The 20357-nt window shown below is 37.7% G+C and overlaps 1 protein-coding gene across 2 annotated transcripts in view; it reads left to right on the top strand.

The window, feature by feature from the left end:
- TPK1 (thiamin pyrophosphokinase 1) overlaps positions 1–20357 on the top strand; it is a 302095-nt gene that overhangs the window by 53246 nt on the left and 228492 nt on the right. For both annotated transcript variants that reach the window (XM_086741727.1, XM_086741726.1), the window contains exon 2: positions 7629–7703. In XM_086741727.1, coding sequence (XP_086597853.1) covers positions 7629–7703 — 75 coding nt within the window. The remainder of the gene's footprint in view (positions 1–7628; positions 7704–20357) is intronic.

The following is a 20357-nucleotide window of genomic DNA, read 5'->3' as shown; positions in this document are numbered from 1 at the left end:
TGGGGGAGAGAAATTGGGAAGAAAGGAAAACTCGTGGGTTGAGATAAAAACAGTTTACTAAAATACTAAAAACTACAAAAATAACAATATAAGGATATTAATATATACAAAATATACAAAATGAACAATGTACAGTTTATCACCACCCGATGTCCAGATGACCGACACTGCCTGTCCTGAGCAGCAATCACGGAAATGACACCGAGCAGCAACCAAAGGGGGGAGAGCAAGCCAGCAAGCAAGAGAGAAGAAAAGGATGCCAAGGGTGCCCGAATGGGTGCCAGAATGGAATGGATGCAATGGATGCCCACTCCCATGGGCAACCCCCACTTATATACTGAGCATGATGTTTATGGTATGGAATACTCTCTTTGGTCGGTTTGGATCAATTATTCTGTCTTTCTCCCAGCTTCCTACATCTGTACGTTAACAAGACTTTAACGTGACTTGGAAAGCCAGACAGTGTCTTTGGTCTCATTAACAACAACTCGTATCATCAACACGTTTTTATCAACATTCTTCACACATGAAATCCAAAACACACCGGCTACTGAGAAGAAAATTAACTCCATCCCTGCTGAAACCAGGACACCATTCTATGATTCTAAAAGTAGTGTTTTGGGATTTAATGTTAAGTGCTTTTCCAGGAATGTATAGTGTAGATAAGCTAAAGGTTTGAGTTAACACTTCTCCACCTTTCCTACACAACAGATACTAGTGTCCAGTTGCCTCTTAAGTATAACAATCTAAAGTTAGAGCCAAATTTTTATGAGTATAAGATTACAAAATCAGTTGCTTATTTAAATTAAACTGATCTTGTGGCATTAGTCATCTTAGTTTGGCAAAGAAATTGTTTAATAAATATATTAGTAAGCCAAAAATAATGTGCTGTTGGTATATTTACATTAGCCTTATCTTTCAGATCAAGAATATGCTTTTGAAGTAAGTCACCTGCTCTTGCCTATTTACTGTGCTTTGCTTTACATTCTAGAGTGCTTTTGGAATGTGTAAGCTAATTTCGTCTTGAATGAAACTAAAACTGTGCTCCAGAAGTGCACATAATGCTCTTCTACTGCTAATGGGTATTTAGTCTACAGGACCAGACTAGATCTAACCTGAAGTAGCCGCCCTCTCTTTCTTCCCAAAATATGTATAGTGTGAATATCATACCTTCAGCACCAACAGTTTCATCCATCCATGCTGCTTGCTAAGGTAGACATAGATAGAGCTCCTAGTCAGTGAGTTGCCAAAAGCATTAATTGATAAAACCAGGATCTTGTCTTGTGAGGCAGAAGTCAACTTTCAAGAATAATTGCTACATCAGCAAGTAAATTGCCTGTTAGGAACTGCATCTGCATATCAGGTAGGAAACTACAAGTGGTGGTGCTTCCATGTCTGAAAAACAAAAACCAAAGAGCCACAATGAGGAAACCCTTTCAGGAAACGGGGGATGCTCCATAGTCTGATGGACTCATTCTCCTTAGTTTTTGTCTAATCAAACATTTACTTACTTCGGTTTTGATGGGGAGGCTGTTCCAGTTGAGTATGTTTGGGAAGTGGATAGTATCTCTTAAAACAAGCCCTGACTGAAATGGTCCATTTCAATAAGCTGTCAAGTAATTCTTCCCAGAGCATTGGTTTTGGCCTTAACACTTAGGAACAGGTGCTTGCATGGCAGAAAATCAGGTAGATTGGGTGCTGATGCCCCGAACTCCTTTATTTTAGTTTTAAAAATCTCATTTTCTCTCCATTTAGGTAACATCTGTGTATATGCTGAGCATCTATTTGCTTTTTAATAAAGACAAGGTTAAAAAAAAAAAAAAGATGATATATTGTCATTTGTTTAGTGGAAACTCTGATTCAGAATTCTGGTTGTTTGTTTTTTTTTTTTCAAGTGATAAGTGGAACAAACAGCCCATTAGGACTGCACTGAAAATGCTGATGAATGTCAAAGCAAAAGCTAATTGTGGTGCTACAACTAATACAGGAAAATGAAAAAAAAAAGTTTTACCAAGAAGCTTTTTGAGGTTGTAGTGAGCAGTTAGAAGACTTTTCCTTTCTGTGTATTCAATGCTACAATAATTTTCTGTCATTGGAGGCAGCAAAAGATACCATTTTAGGGGCCTTTCACTGATGTGAAACATGAATACTTCAGTTGTAATCAGTGGCATTTTTCTACATGAGCCTTCATTTAAGGAAGAACGTGGGTTAGAGTAGCATTCTTTAAATAGCCATGTTCCCAATTTAAGGAATATAAGTATTAAAACCTTTTTTCTTTAGGTGTTTATTGAAATTGTCAACTACAGTTCATTGAAATGAATTATTTTTGTCTTCATGTCATAATTCGTACCCTTCTAAGTTCACTTGTTAATTGTCCTGTGTTAGTGACATCAGCTTCACCAATAGCAGAAATTCCCATTCCAGCTTTTGTTTGACTTAGTAATGCTTAGCACTACACAGGAGCCAAGCTTTTCAATCTGCACAGTACGTTAAGAAAATTTTTAAAGTAAAAACTGGTATTTTCTGATTTTTTTTTTGTAGATTGTATTTCAATTAAGTAGGAGAATTTAATGAATAAATTAAAAAACCAACCAAACAAACACAAAACCAAACCCCAAACCAACAACATAATAAGTTGCTTCAGTAATTTTGCTTTGGTGATCTGTAGCAATAGCCTCACCTATCTTCACTGTAGTGCTGCATGAACATTATTGTGTTACATTTGCTGGTTTCATGAACTGCTTTCTTAAGGGTTTGTTATGATAGCCTATCACTAAATATAACTTATGTGGAATTCTTAGAATCACAATTTCAGTGCTAATTCTTCTGTATCAGAAGAAACTTCAACTGCCATATAAAGAGCTGCCCCAGCCTGTTGCTCTGCTGTCTTTTATCAGTGTTACTGTTTTGAAATTGTGAAAAAAATGCCTTATCCCTTTCCACAGACCCTGACATTTAAGTAGGCAGTGACTATTCATTTAAAACCCAAATCTGTGGGGCAGGAATTTCCTGAATTATGGTACTGGAAGCTGGCAAGCAGACTGATATGAGTGCAGTAACATGATCAGGACGAAATTTTTTGTAGGATCATTCAGAGTTTTTCTCTCTCAGAAGCTCATTGTATTTTTGGACTCCCACCTGTGTGATCAGAAATATGTGTAATGCAAATCTGTGCAGTATCTTTTCAAGAGATCTTGGTTAGTATCGTGGATATCTAGATGTATTCTACCAGTACAGAAATTTTCTGAAAATGTATAACTGTCTTCCAACTTCAAACTTTCTAGATTAAATTAATGAAATACTTTACTAATGGTAAAATCCCTCTGCCCCCGTACTACCTGTCTCTCCTCTCCTTCTTCCTCTGTACTAAACCTTCCTCTTTGTGGAAGATGCTTGATAGATCATTGGAAAGGAAAGGAATGGCTCTGCTCTTCTTCAGGCAAGCAATAAAACACAAATACCAAACAACAAACCAAAGCAAGAATTGCTAAGCAGAAGCCACTTTCTGTGATTGAAGCTCTGACTTTGGAGTCATATTTTGTTAGCACTGAGAGGCACACCAGTATCCTAGCAGAGCATATACCCCTGTTGTGTGTTACCACTTAACATCATTTCACAAAGCCTGAGAATAGAAGTGATCTTTCCCAAAGGCCCTCTTGTTTGAAGCAATGAAAGCCTTTTCTCCGTTGGAAAATTCAATAGCCAGGAACCTTACAGTATGCAGAATAACTTCCAGCGATATTATTCTAAGACTGAAAGGAAACAAAGAAGGGGCATATATTATTTTATTGTCTACCAGAGAAAAGGTTGTCTTTAAAAATATACATGCCTTTTGCATATGCTTTATGACAGACATACAGCCTGAAGACTGGCATGTGACAAGGAGAAATCAATAAAAAATGCATAATGATATTATAAATATTTATAGAATAGCTAGATGGGTATAATATGACAGGTAAACGCCAAGAAGACTTCTAGAATAGCAAATGTGTGCTCTAAAATATATTGGAATTCTTCTGAGTGAATTAAAATGTGGTAAAAAGGCATTGCACCGGCTGTCAGAGACATTCACAACACCTTTGATTAAAGTCCTTTCTAAGCAACCATGAGAAAAGCTTTGTCAAAGAAGTGCAGCTAAATAAAAGTTGGAAAGCAGAGAAGGGAAAAAAGTTTTCAGAAAGGATGAGGTCATTCACTGATGGTCCCAGTTGACTGATTTGCAACCTAGGAAAGTAAGGAAATGGTTCTCTTTGTTTCTGGCAGGATTAACATGATCAAGATTTATCCAAACGCTAGGAATTTTCCAAGTCTGCTAAAAGATTTTTTTTTTAACTGTATTTTTGCATATAATTGGCTGTTGATGTAGTTCTGCACCTGTTAATACGTATGTCTGTAAGTTATACCTGTAAGACTGCTAGGTTTATAAGCGGCAAATAGGAAAACACGTGGTAAGACTGGAGATGGATACATTTGGTTCCCTAAATGCAAGTAAAATTTTCCTGTAGTCATCCTTCTGTCCTCCTGTCCTGGGGAAATTAGGCATCACTGTGCAGCTAATTTCTCTACAAGAGAACTTACATTGTGGAACTCGGCTCCATTCATTCTCTGCATTGATGTAAACCTTGAGAATAAACTGGAGATTTTGTATGGAGGAATTTATTCTCTTCTGCTTGTGCTTGCAGATGGCTGAATTTGCTCAGTCTGCAAAAGCTGCAAGAAAAGTAGTTAATGAAAGAGAAAATTATACTAAAAATGGAAGAAACTATGCAAGAGAACAACTTGTTCTGCCTCTAACAAAAGACCAACAAAAGCTTCCTCAGTGGAGATATCCATATTTGGGGACAAGTTATTTTTGCTGCTGAATTCTTGCTTACAGAATTCTCTTTCCCATTAGTCCAAACAGAGCACAGTTTTGTTAATGGTTGGGTCAGGGTGCTAATTATCTTTGTGAAAAAATGGATGGGCAGACAGTCCAGGAGATAGATGCTTCCTAATTTGTTAAGGGCTTTTAAAGATAAATGGCCTTGAAGTAGATTTGTTTTCAAATGAATAGCCAGTAGAGTGCTCGGAGCAGTGGCACAGTGAGCTCTCATCAGTTTTTCTCAGAGTGATGGATGCTGCATATTCTGTCCGTTGATGTCATCTTTGCCATCAGAAGTCCCAGTTTATTAAGAGTTTTTAGGGCAATGGTTTTAAATTATTGCAGCCCAATTTTATTACTGTTTTACATCTATTGAGGACTGAGCCCTTTGTGCAGCTTTATATTAACTCAGTGAGCACCATTAAAATACTGACATTTAGGCTCATTTTGGTAGCATTAATCGTAGCATTTTATCATACATTAATTGCAGTGGTTTGAAATGACTGGAATGGTCACTTTTCTAAAAGCAAGAGAAATAGTAATTTCAATTTCTTCACTTTTTCAACCCCCAAAAAACCCCAAACCACCAAAACCACACAAAAAAAAATACCCCAACCCAAAACACACAAAACCCTCCTCCTAACTGTGTGTGCTGGAGGCATCTGCTTCTTTGCTTCTTTGCAACAACTGAACAAGTAAGAGCCAGCAGTTCTTCCAGGCCTCACTGGAAACTGTTGGGAGTATCATGTCTGAAAATCAGCCTCTGAAGTCTCGGTGTGGACACTTACAGCCAGGCCTTGGCTTCAAAAACATATCTATATATAACAAGAGTCCTCCTGATGTGCAAAAACAGAGTTAAAAATCTACTGTGTTTTCATATGCTGATATGGCTTAAGGGTTTAAAAGGGACACAGAAATGCCTTTTGTGATTCACCAGTAGGAATAGGTTTACAGCACCCGTGTCTATTTGTATTACCATGTCAGTAAAAGAACCTGCGATGTTTGCTGGCTCTCTTCAGTGGAGGACACCACTGGATTATTATGTTTAATATAAGGAGTTGTCAGCCTTTCTCACTTAACCATCATTAGGAGATCTGCTGCTGAGGTCCCATTTTGTGAGGCAGCTGGAAATTGGTGCTTAGTTTGAATGTATTGTTTTCTACCGTTCTCTTAAAGTTCAAGGACAAGGCAAAACTGTTCAGACTAGGCAAAGAAAAGCTTTCCCATGTTTACTTGCTCCTCTGACCTCACAATTCTTTTCTAAGTAAATTTATGCCCTAAGTAAATTTATTCCCCTATATATGTACATGAATTAAATAGAATTTAATTGCTGACCATGTCAACAAAGATGCAAGTGGAAGATACGAGGGAAGGTATTTGAAAGCACACAGAAGATAGCTGTGGTAAACATGTAGACTTTTTACTGGAGTAAAAATTGTCTCAGTCTTCAGTAGTGTTTCTCTTGATACTTACAAAGGACGCCAATACTGCTATTTCTGTTTTAGGGAACTGAGGCATAGAATGGCTCAGTGGAGAAACCCTAAATCACTCGAAAGGCGAGATGCAAAGTGGTGGTGTCCCAATCTCCTAACCCTCACTTGATACTCCTAACCATTTCATTCATTATTTTAAAGATTGTCCCCTCCCTACTCTCACCCCAAGATGTTCCTGTACCTTCAGGACTTTCACCACCTCTGTTTTCCCTGGTAACATCATATGCCTTAAGCCACAGCTTCACCTGTGCCTTCTGCCTCCTGCTAGACTGGATTTGCTCACAAGCTTAAAATACTTTCTAGTGATAGAGGTTTCCTTTTTTTCAGTTATAGTGCCTTCATATGAACAAATAATGCTTCATTAACTTGATTGCCTAAGGATATCAAGCTCCAGGGGAAACTTGTATTCCTATATGATTGGTAAGATAATTAGGAAGTGAAATAATGTAAATCCCACCACAGGCAACTGTCATAAGATTTACATATTTACCCTTTGAAACCAAAATGTGTCATATCATAAATCCTTTTATTTTAAGATTTTTGTATTTGTAGGTTTATTTTCGGCCTTCACAACGGATATATTGCTAGGGCAGGAGGCTTTAGGAGCCCCTTCAGACTGTTGGATCAGTTTAGGTTGCTGGTAAATCCACTTAGATTTTCAGTCTGCAGTATCACATAGATAACATGGGCTAAAGTTCACTTTTTGTTTTTACTAGCTTTGCTTTTAAGCTCCTTGAGCATGTCCTTTCATTCTGTATTTGTAAAGTACTTACCACAGTGGATCTATCACAATTAGAGCTTCTGCATGATATGAAAACATAGGCACAGAAGCCACTGATGGCAGCAAGAATTCCGCATCCACCAGGAGAGTGGAATATTGGACCTAGATTACAGGCAGATTCATATGGAGCCAGCTACAGCCTTCCCTGTTAATAGAGGTCAGGGTGAAGCCAGTATCAGTAAATGCTGCATCCAGGCAGCAGGAGCAAGTGGGAAATTAAACGAGAGCTGTATAGATGTGGGGTCCTGTCGAGGATAGCCTTCAGTGAGTAAAAGTCACTTAGAAATTAAAAAGTTTAGCAAAACCTTACCATGTAAAAGGCGTCTAATGAACTTCTGGCAGCTTCTCTATCTAAAAATGGTGAAACCTAAGAAGCGAGGAAATTAGTGGAGTTGCTCTGAGGTGGTTGAACTAAAATTAATATGGCAAAAACAAAATTAAAAAAAAAGAAAATCAATATCCTTACTAATAAGAATCAACATTTATCTTACAGGAAACCTGAAGATTTGCCTTCTGATTCTGAACCAGCCTTTCAACAAAGGTCATTTTCATTGTCTGTGGAGCAAAGGTAATAATAACTTACATACATCTTCATTTGATTATTTACTTAGCTGCTACCCAGCTAATGTACTTCATGTCTGTTGAATTGCAATGTGGCAATTTCCTCTTAAGTAAAGCAACCTTCTAGTGAGGGTGTGAATCGGCTGAATATGTCCCTTGTTGCTGAAATGCAGCAAATGAGCTGATTATGCAAATTCTGCATCTCTGCATTGCTTACGTCAATGGGAACTTTATGGACTGATCTGTGCAAGACTGTAGCTTTTCAGAGGCATCTTAGGAATGATCATTGTTTTGCTGACAAAGTGTAGTAGATCAATGGTGCATTTAGGAGTCTGGAAGCGAGCTTTTCTTTAAAGGTCATCAGTGAAATGTGTTAATTTTAATCAAAATAAAATGAACTGTGTAGATCTTACGTTGTGAAAGCGGTGGGAATTGGTGTGCATGTCAGAAATATATAAATCAGATTTCACTACCCCTTTGTTTAATATGCACAGTGCTAATCATCATCTGTAGTTTGATAGCTGCAGATTTACTGACATTTTGTGGAGATATATAAATTTTTACAAGCTTGGAGCTATTAATTCCTCTGGTGCAGAAATGTAGTCCTTCAGAAGCTTTCTGACAAACCACAGGAACTGTCTCTAACTTGTTACCAGGCGGGGAACCTTGCAGAGAGATTCCTTTTAACTGACTGGGGCAGATAGAGCTATTTGATTTTGCCGTAGGCATAAGAGCTGGCAGGGGGCAGCTGTATGGTTAAAATGAATTGGAGTAGAGGATGAAGTGGGAAGGATGTATTCATATCACTTAATTCCAGTAACGCTAAATTAGGTGCCTATATAGACCAAGGAGTGAGAAAAGAAGGGAGAGACTTGCACAGTATGAGTCAAAACATCTGAACAAGTACTGTACCCCAAAAGGGCTCTCTCTCTTTCACTTGCAATATCAGCAAGAAATGACAGCAAGAAGTGGTCAGTGGAAGTGCTGTCGAGTGTATTTTCTAGATGTGATTCTACGTATTTTTTGATTTAAAAGAGATACACTGAAAGACATATTCTGTATTTAATAGCAAAGTGAAGAAGGGTAAGTATTTTGATCTTATTTCTTTGTCCCACTTCTCCTGTGTTTTGAGGGCTGAGGTTAAAAGAGACAGTAAGCTAGATTTGCCTGGTTGCTGAATGGCAGTATTCAGCATCTTGTAGTGCCTTGCATGTGTTGTCTTTATGCTGTATTCTGTTAATCAGACTTTTTTTTTGTCTCTCCTTTGGAATTTGAAGTCTTCCGCTTGCAATTCAGCCTGTGCAGGATGACCCTTGGGGCATGGAGTGCTTCTTACTGGAACGCTACTGGGTCCTTAACTGTAGTACTTCAGTGAAGGGTTGGGATAAGAAGCTGAATAAAATCGAGTAAACCAGAGACTGTCTTGCTTGAGACTACCTCAGTGAGTTCCTGTCCTCTGAGCATAACTGTGTTGAAAGTCATTACTGGTGCTGTGAATAGTTTTTCAAAGCATCTGTGAGAGCTAGGAGAAGAAGTCCTATTTAAGCTGGTAAGACTTTTGTTGGTAGGTTACTTCCAGAAATAGGTGGATATTAGGTGTCTAAGTAAAATAACAGAGGAAGGTGGTGACATAGTGAACGTGAAATGTTTTTCTTCAAAACATTTCAGCTTCAGCAAATCTCAGTGAATCCAGGACAAGGTTTTGGCGACGCCTGTCTGACAATCCCAGTGAACTGTTGGAGGTGTCAGCAATCTTGTGCCTCCTGCTTCTGAAGGAGTCTCAACAGAGACTGTTGCAGGACTAGGAGAACCTGAGACGTTTGATATGTGCACTGAAACAAGTTCTGAAAGAATGAAACATCCTTAGAAACAGTGCCTGATGACCAGCTGTATAATGCTTGAGATCTCATAAAGGAGTGATGAGAAGAAAACAGTGAGACTGTTGATTCACAGAATATGGCCAGCTACACAGACTGAGGGGAAAAGGAAGAGCAAGATGCAGAGAGGAAAAAAAAAGAGAAAATATTGACCAACTTCTCTAAGTTACTGCAATCTTGGATATTATACTGAGTATAGAATGCTGAGATATAAGTGTTATTTCCAGGTAGGTTGTGTCCTATCAAAATAACTTGTTTCATTAGCCCTTTCACTTTAGCATCAAGTGAAAATGAAGATGTGATGTGGTATGTCCTGAGTTTAAAAAAAAAAAAATCATATCAATACGTGTGGCTATTCTAGGCTAGTGATCCCATGTGTAAATCCTCTTGACCTCAAGAAAAAGTGGTTGCAGCTAATTAGCCTTTGTCTTATTACAGACTTGTATGAAATCTATTTTTACTGACATACTTTGAAAAGAACTATTTCAATCTGTACAAGTTTGCATGAACTTCCTTCCCTGTGCTTTGTGAAGGACACTGAAATGTAATTTCTTCACTTCCAGGGGGCAGCTTTTACCACTCTTACCATACAAGCTGGATAAGTGACAATAGTGAGGTAGTATAAGCTAAAGATTACCATGATTTGAGTCTATTATACTCATTACTGTAGTAAACCAATCTAGAACATGTACCCTTTGTGTTAGGTACAGTCATACAGTATTAGCGCTGTCCTAAAGGCGAAATGGGTGAAATGCTGGAGAAAGATAGTTTGTAAAAGCAGAATGAAGGATAATATAGCAGAAAACTAATAGTTCATTGAAGGATTTATTGAGTTGGGTATAGTGAGGAAGAGACAAACCAAATGGTATGCGAAGTTGAAGAGAATAGGTCAGTAAAGGGGAACAGGTAAGGGGAAACGGACTCACAGTAAATGAAGCTGATACAAGGAGACTGAATATGAGAAGGTGAGGTGAACACAGGGAGTTTAGAATAGACTATCAGCAAGCACGAGTCTGGGAACATCAGTCAAATCCATCAAAAGTGCTTTGACTGTAACTATTAATGCTGCCATTTTTACCCCTGGAAGTTGTACAGCTTCCCTTGCAGCTGTTATCCTAATTGTGGAAAATATGTGGAAGAGACATGGCCCTGCTTTTCTCAGAGCTGCACGTTTTTTGTGTCTGGGAGTTTTGTATAAGGAAGAGTGGATCCAATGAAGCCTCACCCTAATAACACCATCACACATCCTACATTCCTGCTTGTGTTTCAGCAGTATTTCTAGCTCCTGGTTTGAATTCTGTTTAACAAAAAAAATTGGTAGGGAAAAAAATCCAGTTTACATTAGTCTGGAATGCTACTTTGCAAGTGGTTTCAAATGTAAATATATCTTTAACAGAAATGACTGTGAGTTGAAAGTCTGCAACTGTCTCTACATTAAGTTTGAAAAGTACGGAGGCTTAGGTTTTAGTGGCTGAAAACAGAAGGGGCTTTCTGGAGAGAGTAAATTAAAGTTCCTGAGGTTTGGATTCTGCTCTTTAAAATCTCTTTAATGAGAAATTCAGTGATGTATTTTTGCCAAGAATTGCAGCAATGTCTAGTGATCACAAGTGCTTCTGATTTTTTTGATGTCTCACCAGTGTGAAGTACTAGGAAAGAGGCAGAATTATTGCAGTGCTAAGAAATCACCTCTGTAAAATTGTCTCAGGTTCAGGATCTGAAAATTGTTTCTTGTTTCTGAAAACATTGCCCCTACAAGCTATGCTACTCAGATGATCCGGAATTGTCTTCATGTCCTTGCTCGATGGTAGCATGCTAAATGGCTGTACATTGTAGAGCACCTTCCATTCTTAAATGTTGACAATGACAGCTATAAAGAGCAAGAAGTTATACTCTGAAAAATAAGATTATTCTTTCAAGAATCAGAGTAAAATGGCAACATTCTGCAGCAACCTGATGAAGTTCCCATTAGTGCTGTATTTCTGGGAATGGCAGATTTGTTGTTAAATAGCATCTTCAGATTTGCTAGTGGAGAAGGACATACTAGGTTCCTTTGTCTGGCTGTTCTTATATCCATGGGTTTACTGATAAAGGTAGTTGCAGAATTAAAATACTGATTAATCCAGTTCTGCTTCTCTGAAGAGGAAGACCATTACCCTTGTGCTTTGTGGTGAGAAAACATCTCCATGGGTATTTTTCAATTCTTACAATGGTTGTGATACATTAGCCACTGTGCCTTTCTCAAAAGGATTGTGAATTTTTTTCTGCAAATAAAGGCTTTCCATGAAAGCTTTTAATCAAACAGAACATGTTGAAGTACTTTAAATATTAGCTGTTCAATACCCTAGGCTGATGTCCCCTACCAATACCCTTTTGGAATGGGCTGACAGAATCCTGACTTGCAGGATGTGTATTTAATGTTGGACAAGCAGATGGGAGGGAGACATCTGTGAGACTAGGCTGACAAAATGTCTATCCCTCAGGAGTACTTCCCTAAATAGTCTCTTTCATGGACCGTTCTTTTCAGTGAAGGAATTTGGGGTCTAGCTGTGTCTCCTTATTGCGCTGCCCTACCAGCCACTTCTCTATACACATAGTGTATAGGCATTTTATGGCACTTTGTACATCATGAACATGGAGGAACTCCGGAAAGAGGAACGTTGCTCACCCTAGAGATTTCATCTCTATATTTTTGGAAGGTCTATACACTGAGATAGCAGAAAGCATACTTCTACAGCAGCAGTGTTATAACACAAATCCAAACTGTGTTAGATTGTCTTCATGTAAACTGTATTTTCTTACACTACATCTGTTGCGATCACTTATCCATAAATTGAGTTTTTTTCAAGTTTTCAGCTCTATTTTACAACAATCAAAGTGGCTATTGGATTTTAAATAGTATCTTGAATGTGAGCAAATTTCCTGTCAAGGTCAGCCTACTATTTGGTGAAAATGCTGCTAATGAATGGATTGTTAGCATCTGGAGGTGACTGTGAATTAAAAATACCTCCTTTTCCTGAGTAATCAAGTAAGGAAAGGTGCTAATTTCTATCAGGAATTTCAGAGTCATCTGTCTTTGAATGCCACATGCTCCCATGCATTTTATGTTCCATATGCTTTTGTCTGCAATATAATTGGTGACTGATATTTTGAATATCTTCTGTTGAGGTCCAAGAGCTGTGTAAAGGTAAATAAGATAGAAATACAAGTGGTGATGCAAAGCTCAGGTAAATATACTGAGGGGAAGGTAACAGATTAGTCGGAACAGTTTGAATGTCTCAGAGCAGAGAAAAGGCTATTGTAGGTTGATAACAGGAGGGAAATAACCTCACTTTCCTTGGTGCCATTTATTTTTCTCCATGATTGATACCTTCTCCTCCATTGTCTTTAGTGGTTGAACTCACCTACGCTTCTGGAATTATTGGTGTGTACAGCCATTCACTTGCCCTCTTACCTGTCAGCAATGAACTTGCTTGGTGCACTTTCTTCTCACCTTTTATTTTAATTTCTAGCTGAACTTAGTTGTAATATATCTCAAATTTGTACTAGACCCAGAATTGGCAGCTGGCATAAAACTTGAGTGAATTTAGAGCAGCTACTATTAATAAATAGGAAAATGTTCATAAAAATGGTGATTGGGATGTCACATGGACTTATATGCTTTATTGCACTTTCCAGCAGGCATCCAGACTAGCAGTAACTCTTACTGCTGGCCTCAGCTAAATGACTCTCTTCTCCCCTGAGTAATATTAGACTTCCTGATAAGTCAACAATGAAGTTCATTTTTCTACATTTAAATCAGAAGAGGAATATAATTTCTAGTTTGTATTTAGTAACTTAAATTCGCTGTTCTGTGCCACTAAATTTAGATTTATACAACATTTTCTTATGGTGGTGTGCCTGTTGTTGGACAGCAGGCAGTGAGTTAATGACCTCCAACTACAGGCATCTGAGAGAAGTTATTTTAAGTGTTCTCGAGGGTAGGGAATCTACAATACAGTTTAGGAACAAGAAAATCTGGCCCTGATTAGGGCTGGCTAGCACTATGCATTAAACTTAGAAACAAGTAGTATCAGGATCTTAGGACGTGCAAGTAGTTTGCGCTAGCAGGGGTTTTGGGAAGAGAGTTGTTCTAGACCAAGCTTTGCCCGTGATTCAGTGTATAAGCTTGACCTTCACTGGATTTTCACTGCTGACCTGGAGGTTTACATTTATCTTCATAAAACTAAGCTTAATACTCCAGAGATATGATAAAGTTCTTCCATTTGTGACACGTATATTGTTAGCACCTTTCTGGTTCAGTATCAGGGCTCTTGAGAGGTAGCCTAGGTGTGTGAACGTTTTGAAAAGTAGGTCTCATTGATTTTTGTGAGTTTTTAGGTAGTTATTGGCAAAGCTGAGAACAGAGCGGATCTTCCAGGCCTTTTGCACAGTTCAAGTTCCCTCGCCATAGCTATGAGGCCTTTTAGATAAAATTTGAGACATAATAGGCTGCATTTTTTTTGTTGATTTTAATTCTCTGCAAATCCAGCAACAGAAAATCCTGAGATCTAAAAGGAATTTTTGTTTGTTTAATGGATTTGATATTTTGTTTGAAAAATGAAAAAAATGAGTAATTAAGATCCCCCTCTGTGATGCTTTGAAAACCTGAACCCCACTGAGCTGAAGTTCAGAGTAAAAGAACAATAGAGAATTACTTTGAAGTACTAGTGAAAAGCATAACAGATGATTACAGCACAAGAAAAAAAAAAGGGAGGTTATTACAGTGTTTTTTTTTGTTGAGCTGGGATGCAAATCCTATTAGGGGAGTTCTATTGTTACAAGATTTGCTATATAGATGCCTTTGATAGCATTGTACTATATATCTGGTTACCATGATGTTTCCCAGAGGACAGCTGAAAGAAGGAGCTTTGGAAAATATTGTCAGGAGGATGCTTTAGAGCACCCCAAGCAGAAGGGGAAGCATAAGGCCATAGAAAAAAAAAAAGATGATTACTAGCTCATTTTGTTAGTGATTCAACAAAATGAGATATGGACCCTGCACCAGGGAGGAGGGGTGAATGCATGAGGTTAGCATAAGTAGAACCTGTGACAGAAAAGAGCAGATTCTTCATCCCATAAAAGGAACACTTGGATTTTCACTTCCTCAAGCTACACAGTGAGAAATGTTTAAAAAGATTGTTTCTCTGGAGTCACTACAGGGCAAAAGTATTATTTTCATAGCTAGAGATTAGCATGAATCCACTACTAGAGTGAAGATGTAAGGTCTTATATAAAGATGGATGTTATCTAGGGTTGCTGACACTAGGGCCTTCTGACTGGCTGTGATGGCCTTTGGTTCAAACCATTGTGTTATAGTCTTCCTTTTTCTCTTACTCTCTGCCTTAGGGCAGACAAAACTTTTTTTTTTTTTTTTTAAAAAAAAAAAACCCGTACTGGTACAAACACCTCACCATTAATCTTGGTCCAGTGGTTATTTCAAATGGTGATTGGTTTTTAAAAGTGAATCTCCTCTTTTTAATTTACCTAAATCTAGTTATGTTTCCAGCCTTTATATTCCAAAAGGTTTTTTTTACTTTATTACAGTGATTGTAATAATCAGTAACTCAACCAGTGATCAGTTTAGCTCTTCTGTAATAAGTTGAGACCATGCTAATATATACTGGTGACTCGGCTGATGGAGTGTGCATCCCTCGCTGTATTCAGTGCCTGAAGGGACATCAGTACTTTGAGAATATGGATATTGGCTTGCTGTTTTTCTCATCTAAATGGTTTACATACTGGCTTGTGCTCATTCATATTATCAAGTATTAAAATTGAACTTTAAATTCATGTAAGTCAGACAATAGCTAACTTTTCTGCTCTGCTCATTATCTCTGAGCTTTTGTACAGGTAGGCTGTTTTGTTAGATTTCAGCCTTACATAAATGTGTTACTAAAAATAGTATGTGCGTTTACATTTTGAAAACAGCATAGTGAGATTTTTTTTTTTAACATGTAATCTGTTAGATAGCTTGCCACATAAAAGTTCTGAAATGATTGATGGACTTGTGTCAAAGATAGCTTTCTCTGTGATCCTTTCTGTTTTTGTTAACTACCTTCTATAGCATTACTACTTCTAAGCTTCTTCAATGTATTTTGGTGTTAGGTAGTTGAAAATGTTGTCTGTGTAAGATGCATGCAGATGTGTTTTGTTTGAGTTTGGGATCATGGATGTTGTTTATTGCTAGGCAAAGACCAGAGCTTTTAAGAGTTAATGGAGAGTAATGGTACACTTTATGTACCTAGTTGGAGACACTAGGAGTTTGAATAAGAAGAAAGTAGTTCTTATTGATACCAAATAAACGATTAAGCCTGATGACTTCATTAGGATCATTCTTGTGCTTTTCATACCACAAGTAAGTGATCGAGTAGTTTGCTGGATTTGATGTGAACTGCATCTTGTTGGGATGAGCCGAAGGAACTATGTACAGTGTTAATTACATTATTGAGCCTGACACATTATAAGAATGATTTGAGAATTTTCTGAATTTATTTTAGGCTGTTTTCTCTGCCATAAACATGTTAATATATGGCATAGAGCATGAGTGTTCAGCTGTTGAACATCCGTCTTAGTTGAACCGTTCCATATTAGAACTTTGGAGTATTGGTTGGGTTTTTTATCTTGTTTATTTTTGATTGAACCAAATATTTGCTTATGTAAATGGATGAAGCTCTGTTGACTTTGATTCAGTGTCACGTATTTACACCATCCAAAAACTTAGCACATAAAAATGCAATGAGTATTGTGGCTGTTGACACCTTTTTTTTCCTCACAAGTTAACAATTCTTTATCTAATACACTGAGGAGACAACAGTAACATACAGCAGTTTGATTTCATTGACAGTGAATAACATTGGAGCAGAAAGAAAAAATTGGCATAGGTGTCTTGTTCTGGAAAATTCCATTGAGCTCAGAAAAAGCAGGAACAACCTATAATTTTTAGAAGTTTTTATTGCCATCTTCCATTGATAGAAGCTTTATGACTATGAGCCTGATGTAGCAGCTCTTGATATCAGTATTCCTTCAGTTACTTTGAACTAATTTGGCTTAGGCCTTTGTACAGTTCTTCCTTTAGAGAGGACCTGCTCCTGTTTTCACGGAAATAAAGTTTAACGTTAACTCAGATGTCCTGGATAAGGTGTTACCACAAGAATGAATTAGCTGCATTAGCACTGAAGTAATTCGGTGCTGTAGAGTATGAATATTATTCTCCTGGAATTTATTTTGAGAAATCCTAGCTCCTTCAAACTTCACACCCTTCCTGCTTATGTTCAGAGCTGAGAGTCCGGCTCCTTGGGACTTCTGTTTCTGGCAGTATGAGTTGTTCAGCAGGTAACTGAGTTTTTGCTTATATCTGAACATGCACTTTTCTTTCAACCTTTGTAATGTTAACTGCATGAAGCACTTTGCATTAGCTCCTAGCTTTGAGTAGTCCATAGTGTGTTAATTTCGTGTTTGTGAGGTGTAATAGGCTATGAATAAATGTTAATCAGGTTAGACTGGATAGTAACATCTAGAACATCACTCTTGAAATGTGTTTCATGCAAGGAGGAACAGAGACAGAGGGACTGATTTGACTTTGCAAATCTTTTGATTTGTGAACTCAAATGTTTTGAAGTTAAAGACCTGGAGAGGTTCAGGGTGCATCTAGACTGAGCTATTGGGCAACATAAATAGCCTAACAAAGTGTACACTTTTGTAACATGCTGTCACAGTGACTTAAAATTAATTTGGGGCTATGCCAATTCTGCACTTTAATAATATTTTTACAAAGAATTTTGTGTAAGTTATTTAGCCTGTGAAAAGATACGGTTCAACAAAATAACACAACTCATGTTTAATACAGGGTTAAGGGGGGTGGACTGCTTTGAAGTCTGTTAAGGTACAAAGCAAAAGTACTATAAGTGCAATATCTGGCCCAGATAGTTCCAAGAAAGAGACTTTTGTTATCTTTTGGTTTTGGATGCCCAAATTGACATCTTAAATGGGCTCTGGCTTTAAGGGGACAGTGACTCTCCCTCTAAAATACATCCTAACCTTCCCTTATACCCACCCAGGACTGGGAGAGAAGCCGAGCACTTAGCAACTGAGGCATGCGGTCATGCAGCACGTCTTAACAGCTTGGCCTGTGTTTCATCTTGATTTAAAACCACTGAAAACACTGAATGTCTGAACGGTCCACTTACTGTCTTGACAACTAATCCAAGATAAAGGGAATGAGAATTATACCTTCTGTTTCTAGGAGGATAAATATTAAGTCCCTTACTCCTCAGGCAGAGCATGACTGTGAACAAACCCTTACAAAGCAGCAGTGCGGTATACTCTATCTGTAAAATCTACAAGTTGAAGTATTTTTCTAGGTAGGCGTACATCATAGAAGAAGTATTGAAATTATGTGTCTCTAATTTTCATAGTTATTTTTTCCATCTCAGTTTAAGTAAACATTACTCCTGTTCTTTCCAGATGATAATGAGGCAAATGATGGAATTGATGTTAATTTCACAAGGTGTGGAAAATAGTGTTCTCTGTGACAGATGCTGCATTTGAAGGAGCCTCTTTGGTCATTCAGACTTAGACCTTTTCACTGCTAAAAAGATGTGAAGTGATTACGGATCTGGAATGTGATTTTTTTATGAGGTTTGTAGAGAAAGTGATTAATATCAGCAAAAAGTCCTCAAGAAGTCACAACAAGAAGACACACAAGTCATTGCCAAATGAGTTGACCTGAGTGTGACATAGATCATGTGTCAACTCTCTTTAGCTGAGCTGTGTAATCATTTTGACAAATATATGCGAGACTATTATGTAATATCAAAAGGCATATTTAAATTGCAAGAAAGGCTTTAGACCATCAGAAGAAGCTTCTTCTGGGAATAGTAGTCTCACCTAGAATTTGAGCCTGTTGAACCCTCTGAATATCTATTAGAACTGTCTGTTTTGGTTCACTATACATAGCTACGTGTTTTTCATAGTCAAAGGAAGTTTGCATCTCTGAGACTGTGCTCCTTGATTCATTTTTTTGAAGTGGGGTAACTGTTTCAAAAGTTACGGTAGGAATGGAGAGTGAGCAAAGACATGGGAAAGAGGGAGAGGAACGTGTCCGAGTATGTAAAGCATTACTAGATAATCCATACTTTTTAGGAAATAAGATTAAGTCAGGCAGAGTTTACAATCAGTAAATCAATCAGTTTTAATTCCTGGAAATATCAACATATTACGGAAGCAGCCAGATTCTTCCAATTTGTCTATACATTGTCCTTGGTGTTGCTGTAATATAAATAACCGTGATAGTAGCAACTATTTGGCTAAAGCCACAGTTTCCCTTTTTTTTTTTTGGATGAATCTATCTTTCCCTTCTGCTTCCTGAAAGAGAAGAGGAAGTGTAAGAGGGTGGATGAGACATAGCAAATGTCCACTAAATGTCACACTGACAAGGTTTAAAATTGCACTTCCCGTTTTGCTTAAGTACTAATTCGCTGGGTCCCCTCATTGTTTCTCACTTAACTTGGCACATTTATTCGGAGTTTCATAGTTTCTTAGGTCAGTGCCAGTGTTTTCCTCTTAGTGGACAGAGATCTGAATTGTCTTCTGGCTCTCCACAGAAATTTAGATATATCTGCTAGGTACCGAAAATTGAGGAGGTGAGGAGGGCTGAATAGCACCCCACATGGGAAGTTATTTTATCTTCTGTTTCCTTGGCCAGTTTACTGCAAAAAAAACAAGAGGCAAATGAATTTTGCGGCAGCTGGTATCTATAGTTAATCTGCTTTATTTAGTCATAGTGTTATCTGTTTTCTACCTTAACTCTTTCCCACTAGCCATCTCAAACCTTCCTTTTCTATTTAGCAGCAGGGGAAGGACGAGGTTAAGACCCTGGCGACTGCAAAGCTATAGTCTAATTTTGAATGTGCCTTGGTTGTCATTTTCCTTGACCACCTCTTCTTTTATAGGCCCATGCATCTTTGTCATAGAGCAACACTCTCATTAGAACTTTGTAAAACCCAGATGCATATTAACAAGGCATCTGAAGTTGACCTTTTGTCTGGGAGGGAGATTGCTAATGCTCTTGGCAGTGATTTGTGAAGTTTGCTTTCCTCAGTGAATTTAGGATCAGTTTAGTATTTAAGCTTACTTCTAAATCATGCATTTAATTTTATTGCTTTTTCTTTAGATCTATAGATTTGAGTGAGCATTAATGCATCAGTCATATTTCATTCAGTGATTATAGTGCTTGATATCCTTTGTAGTCACCTTCTAGAAATGCTTTGGCAGCAGAACTGACTATGCAAAAAATGTACAAGAAAGGGTAGAAATAAAAAATGCACTATCAATTTGTCTGATGCAGTTCAACATTTTAAGTTTTGTTTGTGACCCACTGTTCATCTCTGGCAATTTAAATATATTTAAGCTGTGTCCTTTTAAAAATGTGCAGGACAATAGGTAGGCTCTAGTGTTTTTGCTAAAAGAGGTTTCTCTTATATTGCAAGTGCATGCCACTGCTGTTCTCGTTTAGATACTAAATTTAGAGGTGTGCAAAATCTGTTGAAATTTGAAATCTGTTGAAATTTGCTGCAAGTCTTAGCAATTTTCTTTTTTTTTTTTTTTTTTTTTTTTTGTAAGTGTGCTGTCTTATCTCTTCTGGGACTGCTTAAAATAACATGAATAACTGCACATTGAACCTTTGTCTCTGCTGATGCGGTAGCATCACATTGTCTAGGGCACTTCTTTATCATGGCAGTGGCTGT

Source organism: Chlamydotis macqueenii, chromosome 2, assembly GCF_036417535.1.
Source record: "Chlamydotis macqueenii isolate bChlMac1 chromosome 2, bChlMac1.mat, whole genome shotgun sequence".
Classification (NCBI taxonomy): Eukaryota; Metazoa; Chordata; class Aves; order Otidiformes; family Otididae; genus Chlamydotis; species Chlamydotis macqueenii.
This window is presented reverse-complemented; position numbering and strand designations above follow the sequence as displayed.